This window comes from Polistes dominula, unplaced genomic scaffold, assembly GCF_049000335.1.
Source record: "Polistes dominula isolate Pdom_NZ unplaced genomic scaffold, Pdom_raw_medaka contig_168, whole genome shotgun sequence".
Taxonomy (NCBI): Eukaryota; Metazoa; Arthropoda; class Insecta; order Hymenoptera; family Vespidae; genus Polistes; species Polistes dominula.
In genome coordinates this window covers 173,769-186,076 of record NW_028301024.1, presented here as the reverse complement: position 1 = coordinate 186,076, position 12,308 = coordinate 173,769, and the positions used below count along the sequence as shown (strand labels likewise).

General features: G+C 40.9%; 1 protein-coding gene across 1 annotated transcript; it reads left to right on the top strand.

Moving 5' to 3' along the window:
- Positions 1 to 2,105: 2,105 nt before the first annotated feature.
- LOC149031940 (uncharacterized) lies at positions 2,106 to 2,750 on the top strand. The gene has a single exon (XM_089174204.1). The coding sequence runs from the start codon at positions 2,106 to 2,108 to the stop codon at positions 2,748 to 2,750; it is 645 nt and encodes a 214-aa protein (XP_089030330.1).
- Positions 2,751 to 12,308: the final 9,558 nt, after the last annotated feature.

Genomic DNA, 12,308 nt, shown 5'->3' with positions numbered 1-12,308 from the left:
TTGGGGTCTCTTTTGAAAATTTTCAGCATCACACATTTCTTCCCTTCCGTAATTGTCGACGTTATCATCGATAAAATGCAATTCCTCCTGACATTCTGGTGTCTCTTCGCGCTCCTCCTGATTATGCAGTTCCTCTGAAATGAAATTCGGGGGTCTTGTGCTTCTAAAGAAATTATTCGCTCTTGGTACAAAGTTACTTGGCGTCGCAGATAAATTATTCGATTTATCAACTAGATTTCCATTTGGTCTACTAGTATTTCCGGTATCCCCCCTGAATGAAGGGACCTAGCTGACGTAAAAATTGGCCTAGGGGACCGAAGGCCACGCTGCGGACAACTCCCAAAGCCAAGGTTAAAGCAATCGTGCTGATGGCTGGATGGCACTTGGGTAAAGTGTCGCAAACGATGCCCTTGGGGTACCGGGCTACCCCCCCATTGTTCCTTAGTTTATGACCGCAACAGGCTCTGTGGTGATGGACCGTTTCTTTCCTGACTACTCGTTGGACTTACATGGAAACCACCAAAATTACACAAACAAAAACTCAAGCTGGCGTGGGGACTTCGCATGAAGAACCCACTCACGTCGATAAGACCCTTAGCGTTAAGGAAGAGGTATCGGCGAAAGCTGGACCCACAGACTCATCGCCTAAAACAAAAATAAGGAAAAACCGGAGCGGGGCTGCGAAGAGAAAGGCACGCAAAGCCAGATTGGTTTTGCAGGGCCCAACTCCTTAGTTGCACTGCGAAGATGAGGAAAAGGGAGCAGCCGCTGGTCAGGACCCTACCAAGAGGCCCAGACCTTCGGACAGAACCCCGCCGGAAAGATCCGCAGTTATAAAACTGAGTAGGGTCGCCGCAAGTCCTACTAACTACGCTGATGCTGTGGCTGGGGATATGAGGCTGGCTATCGCGCCGGTTGATTTCCCCGAAGTAGCTCTCCGCCAGGGGCAGAGTGTACTATTAGTGCGGGCACTCCTCGGGGCGCTGGACTCGATCCCAATGGATCAGGTAGTCCCACGATTCGAGAGGACCCGTTACGGGCAGAAAGTCCTCTGGATAACCTGCTTGGATGACCAGGCGAAGGCATGGCTTAAGGCAATTGTCCCGAGCCTTTAACCCTGGAAGGGAGCTCAACTCCAGGTGCTGGAGAGGGAATACCTCCTAAAGCTGAAAAAGATGATGGCGGTGTTCCCCGACACGGACGAGGACATGCCGACCATCTTTATGAGACTCCAAAGGCAGAACCCGGGACTCTCAACCTCCTTGCGGAGGGTGTGCGACCGTAGGGCTGTCCAGGGAAAGATCCACGCTGTATTAGGCGTGGATACGGCCTCTCTAGGCAAACTGAAAAAGCTGAAGCTCCCCCCTCACTTCGGTCTGGGTAGGGCCCGTTTTTACGAAGCCCTGGTCGGAGCGAAGGCGGGAGGGCAGGCACCCGCTCCGGTGAAGACCAAGAGTTATCCAGGGAGCAGACGCGCAGCGGGGGGTCTGGTGGAGTCGACTGCGGCTACAGGGACCACCGCTACGCAGAGAGCCGTCTCCAGAATGATGCTGAAGGAGCAGGAACTTGCCAACGCGTCACAAGCGCCTACTGACGCAAAGGACGCGGTGGTAAGGGCTCAGTCCGAGGGAAAAACAAGGGGCGGGGCGAAGGCCAGAGGTAGACCGCCCAAGGCCATCGCCTTGTTCAAGACACTCCGTGAGGAGACCCGGCGTGGTGTCCAACGGACCATTGCTGGGTCCCTAACGGGGCTGTCTACAACGCCCGAGGGGACCATAGAGGCCCCGAAGGCATTTGAGAGACAGGGGATCGAGGACGATGGCCGGTAGTGTGACCTATTGCCCTCTTTCCCAATTCACACCCCCTCCTATACCTATCCCCTCCTCCCCTCCCCTTCCCTCTCCCCAAATAAAAACAGAGAGAGAAGGGCGCACGCGCCATCACTTAGGGGGGTTGCGTGCCTCGAACTCTCAGAAATCAATCTGCAACACTGTATAGCGGCCTCGGCGGTTCTCAGCCAGAACCTAGCAGTGGAGCAGACAGACATATCACTCATATAGGAACCCTGGATCTATGGTGGGCTTATTAAGGGGATAGATCGCAGCATGAGTACATTAGTATATGACCCATGCGAACCCAGCCCAAGGGCGTGTGTCTTTGTATCCATAAGACACCACGCCCTGAAGCTAAGCAGATTCTGCAGCAGGGACCTTGCGGTGGCCTCAGTTAGGTTAAGGTTGGGAGGTGGGCTGACCGACCTTATCCTCTGTCCAGCGTACTTCCCCTTTAACTCGGCCGAACATCCGCCTACAGAGGAACTGAGTGCCGGTGTGGAACACTGCCGCAGAGAAGGGCTGGACCTTGTGATCGGGTGCGACGCTAACTCGCACCACGTCGCATGGGGCAGCTTAAATACAAATAAGAGAGGGATGGCTTTGCTGGAATATCTCTCGTCGTCGAATCTGGCGATTCTCAACAGGGGATCCAGACCGACCTTCGTCACCTCGAGGAGACAAGAGGTGATCGATCTAACACTGGGCACCCCCAGGGTGGCTCGGTGGCTTGAGGAGTGGCGAGTGGACGATGAGGATCCACTCTCGGAATACCGCCGCCTCCTCCTCAAGCTCAGGACTGAGACGGCACAGCCCGTCGTCAGGACCTACCGAGACCCAAGGGCCACTGACTGGGCTCTCTACAAGAGGGACCTTGAAAGCAGGCTTGGGGGAATAAGCGGAGGACTAAGGACTTAGGGTCTGATTGAGGAACGGGTGAGCCTACTCTCCTCTTTCATCACTCAGGCCCTCGAAGCTGCTTGCCCTCTTAGAACACGGGGGGACAGAACAAGAGTAGCATGATGGAGCAATTCCTCTAGTAGCCAAACTTCGCAGAGTCCTCGCTAATGGCCCACAGCCAAGCCTCGGTGTACTCTCTTTCCCGCACGGAGAGCAGCTTAAGAAACACGAGGACATTCTCGTCCACCTACTGGAGGTACACTTCCCGGGATCCGGTCAGGTCGAGTACAACCCCTCGACTCAGGGAAAGTTCCGCACCACGAGACCCGGTGACTGGACCACTGCTGCAGCAGTGATAACGTATGACAGGATTCGCTGGGCTCTGGACTCGTTCGACGTGTACAAGAGCCCGGGGGCTGACGGGCTCTTCCCCCGCTCTTCTTCAGAATGGAGAGGATGGGCTAGTCAAGCATCTGATCCGTGTCTTTAGAGCGTGTCTCGCCTTGAGATACGTACCTAAGCCATGGCGGGAGGTCAAAATAGTCTTTATCCCAAAAACGGGAAAAGACAGATATGACCAAGCCAAGGCTTTTAGGCCCATGAGCTTGACGTTTTTTCTGCTGAAAACGCTGGAGAGACTCGTTGATAGGTTTATAAGAGATGGAGCGCCGGTGCAGCCATCGCAAGACGCTTACCAATCGGATAAGTCTGTCGAGACGGCTCTTTATGGCCTCGTTCGCGAGATCGAAGGTGCCCTCGACAGGAAAGAAGCTACGGTTTGTGTCTTTTTAGACGTCAAGGGAGCGTTTGATAACACCTCCTTTGAAGCTATATGCGGAGCAGCAAGGGATTTCCACATCGACGTCACTATCGTCTAGTAGTTGGACTTCATGCTCCGCTCACGTATCATCACTGCTAGTCACAGCGGGACTGACATCAGGGCGCTCGTCGGCAGAGGGTGCCCTCAGTGTGGAGTTACCTCCCCACTGATGTGGCTCATGGTTGTCGACGGGCTCCTGAGTAGGTTTGGGGAGCTGGCGGTTAAAACGGTTGGGTTTGCCGATGACATCTGCATAGCGGTCACCGGCAATCACCCGGCCACGATGTCGAGCAAGATGCAAAGAGCGCTCGAAGTCGTCAGGATTAGTGCACGTCGATGTCTTTGAGGATGAACCCGAATAAGACTGTGATGGTGCTCTTTACGAGGAAGAGGCATTTCAATATAAGGCCTACCTCAATATTTGGAACTGAGCTGACGTTCTTCCGGGAAGTTCGATACCTAGGGGTGACGCTCGATAGCAAGCTCAGTTTGAAATGCCACATCGACAACCAGGCCAGGAAGCCTATTAATACCTTCTGGGCCTGTAAGAAGATGTTTGGAAAAACGTGGGGATTAAAATCACGAATGGTTAGGTGGATTTAACTGCCATACTGTTCCCTCAACTGACGTACGCCTCCCTAGTTTGTTGGCCCGGCGTCGAGCGGGCTCAAAACAGGAAAGCGTTAGACACGGTTTACAGGCTAACAGGGCTGGGAATTACGGGCGCGATGGGCACTACCCTGACCCTGACTCTAGGGGCCCTGCTCAACATCTTACCTCCGCACATTGCAGCGGAGGAGAGAGCCAGAAGCGTAGCCTTTAGGCTGCTAGTCAGTGGGAGCTGGAGGCGGGCCTCCTACGGGCACGCATCAATCCTGTCAAGAACGGAAGACTTCGAGGAAGTCAACCGTTTTAAGGGTGACTGGTGCCCAAAGGAGTATAATTTTCAGCACAACTATGAGGTCCTCTTCCCAGACAGACAGTCATGGGCAGCGGACCAAAATCATTTATTGGCACCCAAAGGGCCCGTCTGGTATACAGATGGGACTATGCGTGTTCCAACGCGGGAGCAGAGGTCTGGTCTGGAGGGCCTAGGACCGAATTGTCCTACACCCTAACCGGTACCGCCTCTGTTCTTCGGACGGGGCTGTTTGCCATTCGGGCCTGCGCCCACAGTATCCTGGAAAGGGGGTACTATGGCAAACATATCTACATTTGTAGTGACAGCCACAATGCACTCAGACTTGTACACAGCACCGTAGTCAAGTCAGGGCTAGTGAAGGACTGTGTCGACTTGTTGACACGGCTAGGCAGTGTCAACAGATTAAGGTTGCTCTGGATGACGGGTTATAGTAGCGTTCAGGGCAACGAAAGGGCGCACGAGCTTGCTAGACTTGGAGCTTCACGGCACGATCTGGCAAACCAATGCCACATCAGCGTGTCAGAGGGGTTCATGCGAAGGAGTTCTAAGAAGTGGGCCACGGACCGCTTTAGGGATCCCTGGGTATAAGTCCCTGGCATGAGGCACACGAAGGCTCTGTTTTCAGGGCCCTCGGAGAAGCTAAGTACCGAGTTGATCAACCTGGACCGATCCCAATTAAGGCTTGTTGTAGGATTGGTCACCGGGCACTAGCACCTTAGAAAGCACCTTACGCGACTGGGCCTTGCACAAGACTCGGTCTGCGGCAGGTGCGGCGAAGGGAAGGATACCGCCCTTCATCTCATAACTCAATGCGTTGGGCTCGCGGACGTCAGAAATGATGTCCTTGGGACCACCGCCAACCACTTTGACCAAGTGGGCTCAGGGGCGGCCAGACTGCTGCGCTTTGCAAGTGAGTCGGGGCTGCCAACGGGACTGCTACGGTCATAGGTTTTCCCCGCAAGGGGCCCGGGCACAATGTTCCAGAGACTGAGCGCCCAGGTAAACAAATCTCAAGAAAAAAAAAAGAAAAAAAATGATGCATGCAAACTACAAACAAGTTTTTGGTATCTGCGCAATCTACACACTTTTTTCAATATTTTAAGTGTATCTTTATTGATTTTTAATCGTATAAATTTTTTTTTTATAGTAAAAAAACGAGTTTTTTTCAAGATTTTAGCATTAAATATTGGTAAATCTAAATATTTTTCTGTGAAGCAGTCAAGCTGAAAAAAAACTTTTGATATTTTTAAATGAATACTATCTCTTCGACATATAGGAATAATTTTATCAAATTTGAATCATAGGAATATTTCTCATGGTAAATTAACAAAATTTTTTAAGATTTGGGAATTAAATTTTATAAAATCTAAAAATTTTTCTATGATGCAGTCAAGCTACAAACAAGTTTTTGGTATCTGAGCAGTTTACACACTTTATTCAACATTTTGAGTGTAACTTAATCGATTTTTATTCCTATAATTATCTCTTTATAGTAAAAAAAACGAAATATTCCAAGATTTTGACATTAAAATTTGGTAAATCTAAAAATTTTTCTATGATGCAGTCAAGCTAATAAAAAACTTTTTATAATTGCAAAATGTTCACACTTTTTTCAACATATAACTGTAATTTTTTCTATTTTGAGTAATAGGATTTTTTTTATAGTAAAAGAACCAAATTTTTTACAAATTTTTGCATTTCATTTTGGTAAATCTAAACATTTTTCTATGATGCATGCAAGCTACAAGCATGTATTCGGTATCTGCGCAATTTGCACACATTTTTCAATATTTTGCGTGTATCTTTATCGATTTTTAATCGTATAAATTTTTCTTTATAGTAAAAAAACGACATTATTTAGGATTTTGGCATTAAATTTTGGAAAATCTAAAAATTTTTCTATGATGCATGCAAACCAAAAAAAAGTTTTTGGTGTCTGCGCAATGTGTACACTTTTTTTTAACATTATAGGTTTATTTTTATCTATTTTTAATCGTATGAATTTTTCTTTACAGTAAAAAAACAAATTTTTTTCAAGATTTTGTCATTAAATTTCGGTAATTCTAAACATTTTTCTATGATGCAGTCAAGCTACAAAAAAACTTTTCATATTTTCGAAAAGTACACCCTTTTTTACCATGTAAATGTAATTTTTCCGAATTTGAATGTCTACATATTTATCTAAAGTGAAAAACCGAAATTTTGAACAACGAAAAATTTTTTTATGATGTAGTAGATTTACAGAAAAAACTATTAATTTTTCGAAAAGTATACTCTTTATTGAACATATGGATGAAATTTTATTGATTTAGAGTCACATGATTTTTTTAATAGAGAAGAAGTGAAATTTTTTGATGAATTTGGTAAGCAATTTTGTTAAAACATAAAATTTGTATATGATGCAGGGGAGTTACACTAAATTTTTTTATTTTTTGAAATAGTAGATTTTTTTTCAAAGATTTTGGCAGTAATGAAATTGATTTTGTGTTACAGGAATTTTTTTATTTGAGAATAAGCAAAATATTTGAAAACGGAAAGTTTTTATATGATAGAGTAGAGCTACACAGTTACTGTTTATTTTTTTAAAAAACACAAGGAAGTAATTTTCTTGTATTTGAATGACATGATTTTTTTTAATTGAAAAGAAACTAAACATTTCGATGGATTTGGTTTTAAAGTTTGTCCAAACTAAAAATTCTTATATGATACAAGTGAGTTTCTGTTACGCAGATTTCTCCAACATGGAGTCCTCCAGTAATTAGTTTGCTAGGAATGAAGATAAGAAGGGCATAATAAAAAAGAAATAAACACGTAGTTAAGCCAATAGATAGTGTGTTGTTTTATTGGCTCGTCAGAGAAAAACTTCGCGGCATAAAAACCCTGGTTGTGATTTGCTTACAATAGTGGTGATCAACCACTGCAACGCACGTGGTTAGACGAATAATCGTGTTTAGATAGGTATAACCGGTGATCTCACCAAATTGATGTATTCGTGAATAAATTCCTCTTGCTTTCGTGAATTGTCTTAAACTCCTCTCGCTCTCTCGTATCGTCTTAAACTCCTCTCGCCCGTTTTATGTTCATAGTCGCTGACGTTCAGCGGAAGAATAGACCGATATTTTCTGGGATTATGCTCAGCAAGACGCTCGCAACAAAGATTTTAATGGTAGGAATGCACGCGTCCCCGCACGCATCGTTCGTTTATTCTTTTCGGGAAGTGGCGTGACATCTTAACGATACAGCGCGTATTTCGAATAGCGCTTGACAGTCTAAGTACTGACCGTATAATCACTATAAGATGTAATAGCACTGTTATATGGAATATTACCGATTATTTATATACATAGTCTTATTTATATCCCACTGTCTTTGTTTGTCTTCCTGACCTCTATTCTTGTGTATTCATTAATTCGTCAACCGACTAAACTAGAATTAAACAAAGTATACTTTCTTTATATATGTACAATGAGGTAGAAAATATTTGTACACCGCTCAATTTGAAATAAAATGTTTTGAAATTGTAGTTTATTGACTAATTTTTTATAAACATTGAATTTATAAATATTTTTGAGAGTTTCTAAAATAGATATAATGAACTAAAAAATTTTTCTTTTGAAAATATAAAAAATTGACAAGAAAAACGAAAAAATCGGCAAAAACATACGAGTAATAAATATTCGTACAGTTCTTATATCGAACTATTTGCAAAAGAGTTTGTATAAAAACCATAATATAAATGCATAATGTGTCATTGCTTTTGTCACGTCCCAGTGACGACTAATTTCGAACTTTGCTGCGCCAATTATGCGAGTGTCCTATTTGTAAGTCGTTAGTCGATTACTATTTAGCTATATTCGTACCTTGTAAAATTTGTACTCCTAATTTTGTCTTATAACCACTTTCATGAACGACCATCGATATTGGCATTAGTTGATCACACGTAAATGTGATGGCAAGGATCCATTGTCGTTCATGATCGTGAGAAAGTAAGTAATGGGTAGACTTTTGCAGTCCTACAGTATCCACTTTCTTGCTGACTATAGTTGAGATCACGCTTCAAAGATAGAACGCGCGTGACTTTTTGTAAAATCTACGGGTAACCGTAACTGATATCTGTTTAGACGAAAAACGATATTTTTCTAAATTATCAGAATCCACAGTTGATAGAAACTGATATTTTTCCATTTCGAAGAATCGTAGTCAGCAGCATACAATATCCCAAAATTTGCAGTTTACCGAATGAAAGTGGGTAGTGAGGGAGGTATTTTGCGCAAGTGGGAGGTGTTCCCACCCTTTCGGATTGGGCCCGACGGGAAAAACTGTGTTCTTCCCTGCCGGCAGTCTACCATATTCCGCAATAGAGTTCGCATTAAAATTAGCCTTTACTTTGTTGTTAGCGATTTACAGCATCTATCGTTTACTTACTCTTCGCGACTAAACTTAACTTCTAACTTAGCCATATTAGTACTTTATTTTGCTTTACTGTTAATAAAGATCTTGTGTAATTTTAACTTTATTTAGTAATATACTGTTATTTTCGTAAAATTGGAAGTGTTTGTGCAAAGTTGAATTAATTTCCTCATCATACACAAATCCTGTTGCCTACCTACACGGCGCTAACACTACGGAACCCGAGCAGTTTCAGGGGTCTGACGATCAAACGACCAAGGAAAGGCCATCTTCCAGGAAATCTTAAACATCTTAAAGCAATAGTAACATCGGGTAAAACACTATCATTTACTCGTTTGGTGGGTTACTCTCTCTCTCTTAGCCCAGATCCCGGGTAAAGTCTGGCTTTTCAGATTGACCCAAAACAGAGCACATCTTCTTTTGACCGAGTAAACGCTGTTGGCGTGACCGAGTCAAAAGAAATTATCTTTGAAATTGTTCTTGTTCGTTGACATCCCCTTCTGGGACGTCACACTTTATAGATATAATTGACCTTGTTAGTATGTTTGTAACCGTTTTCAATATTAGTAGAGTTCACAATTTTTTAAGATCAAAAATTATTGATGAAAAATGGGACAAAAATTTGTGGAAACAACGATATAAAAAGGAAAAATTACTATTAATTTACATAATCAATGTAATAGTTTATTAGAAATATTGCGAATTAGAAATCAAACCTCGATCTGCTATAGAAAGTATCATTGTAGATATGGATTAAGAAAGAAACTGTAAAAAAACTCAAGAAATGGACGTCCACGAATAATTAATCAGTACAGTGGACGAGTTATCACAAGAATGAAAACAGAATCTTAAGGGTTTATTCTGGTTTATACGCCGAAAAAAAGGCTATTTTCACGATTTTTTTTTTAGGCTTTGTTGGATACATATACATATGAAAATTGTTAGGTATGATAAATACACTCTAGAAGTACAAGAAAAAAATTTTTTTTTATTGTTTTTAACATTTTTTGATATTCAAAATGGCTGACAAACGTGAACCCTTCAAAAGTAGGTATACTGTTGGCGGGCATCGAAATTTGAGAACGGGTGATCTAAAACAAAAAAATTAAACGGTTTTAAATTCAGTATGAAAATGGCTATTGGGTATGCTACAACTATCAATTTTTATGAAAACAAAACAAAATGACGGCTATTTTTCGAAAAAAAATCGTTGATTTTTTTCGCACTTTTTTGTAAAAAAAAAATAGTAAAAATTATTATTTTGACTTGGTTATAGCACGCGAGATAGCCATTCATGTTTACAGTATGTTGTTAAAATTTCAGAAGGATCGGTTGAGTAGTTTCGGAGATATCATGCCCGCCAACCGAAAAAACGTTGTTTCAAGAAAAACGTGTTTAAAGTTTCTTTTAACAAATTTTTAAAAAGTCTGACTTTACCTTATTCTGCGATGCCTGCACCATACAGTATGCCTTCTGCTTCTTCAAAATACTCATTTTCTTCCACTCTAGCCTTTTTTCGTTGTGTCCTGGCCTCTGTCAAAGCTTCTCCGCTCAAATGATTGGCTGAGCGCACGCGCGTGTTGCCGCGGTTACTAGCGTAATTGACTGCGATAGGGCCAAGTTTTATCACCAAAACGTGCATTATTTTCAGTATTGGATCAAAACCTTCGTTGAATATACAAGCTGCCAATTTAAAAGCTATTTCAACAATTTTTTTACCATTAAATAGGTGTTTAGGCACCATAGCCCAAACGCATTTGTTGAAGCACTCATTATTATTTTAAATGTGTGGCCACCTAAACATCTTTCAAGTAATTCTGTTTTTGTCAGGTCAATATCAACCTTTTGTTTTTTGCTGCTATATTCATGCAGAGACATTTCCACTTACACCATCGCAGATGGTTTGTCTCCCCAATCTGTAATATCTCTATGTGTTTGGGTCGCAAAATAATATACTTAGACTGCTCGGATCGTTCTAAAATTTTTGTATGATAATTCTACATTTGTCTACTTTCGAAAAATGCAAAAAAAAAAATGGTTTTTTTAAAATGATAAACCAGAATGAACCCTTAAGGTAAGTACTATAAAAATAGTCGAACATCTAAAAAATAATTTAAATATTGATATTTTCTCTAATACTGTACGTAATTTTTCGCGAAATGAAAAAATTTCTGCGAATTTCTTAGATGTTAATAAATACATAAATAAATTTCACAGATGCATACACAGATACATGGAGAGATACATACACAAGTACATAGTTGATTTATCGATATAATGTTAAAAAAAATGTTTGTACAGTTTGTCGTTTAAGTAATCCTACGTATTTTTTAAAAACAGAAAAATAAAAGACATATACATACGTAAAAAAGAATATTATTCAATTAGAAAATTTTGGTATATACTAGGATAGTTACATCGAAATCAAATGTTTTCAACGTTAAAGAAAAAATATTAAAAAATGCATTAGAAATCAAAAAAATAAAAGAAAAAGAAAGAATTAAAAATTAGTTGGATTCTACAATATTCTAAAATAAAAACTTTATATTAAGAATGTTTTCTTATTATAAGAATGTTTTGATGACAACTATAACCAAAAAAATTATTGAAATATGAAACAACCGTTACGTTATAAATATTTTTTTCTTTTGTTTTTCATTATATATTATAATTGTTAGTTGAATATTAAATTTTATTTGTGAACAAACGAAGTGAAAGTACAAAGTGTAAATTTATTCTAAATACTGTAGCGCATGAATGTACAACGAAACAAAAGAAAATAACCATTAAATTATTACATATATTAACAATTTAAGTATTTTTCATTTATTCGAATATATGTAAACAAAATTCGACAAAAAATTACTAATTTGTGTTTAGTAGTTTGTATTAGTAATATTGTAATCTAACGTGTAGGGCTTGACACCGATTCCAAAAACTGTTAAATTTTATTATAGGTTAGGTAGATTAGGTTATTTAGGTATATAGGTTAGATGTTCAAGACTTGATTTATTAGATTTAATTTTATTTTAAACTTTTTTAGTGCCAGTTTAGTTTTTTGAGGTTGGTTTTTTTTTGTTAAAAAACTTTTTTTAAGCTTGATTGACTATCTTCCAGTCGCGAAAAAATATGCAACTACTACTTTGATAGAAAATATGAGTGTATCCTGATATTCTGAATACATCTGCGTAACCCTTTCGGCGTTACGTAATGTTGTGTGATTGCGTAAACAATGCATATTTATGCGATAGCAGAAATCGCGGTTGATTTGCTGCATTTTTTGAAGAGTTCCGTTGTCTGTCTCCGAAACTCATCATCACATCTATATGAAATTTAAATGGGACCATTTCGGAATAAACCCCTTTCGAACAAAACAAGAATTTTGCAAATCCGTCTATATATGACGGAGTTATGCTTGAACATA

What these genes read in the sequence shown, in the direction of transcription:
- LOC149031940 (XM_089174204.1), top strand. Translation starts at nt 2,106, where the DNA reads ATGAGTACATTAGTATATGACCCATGCGAACCCAGCCCAAGGGCGTGT.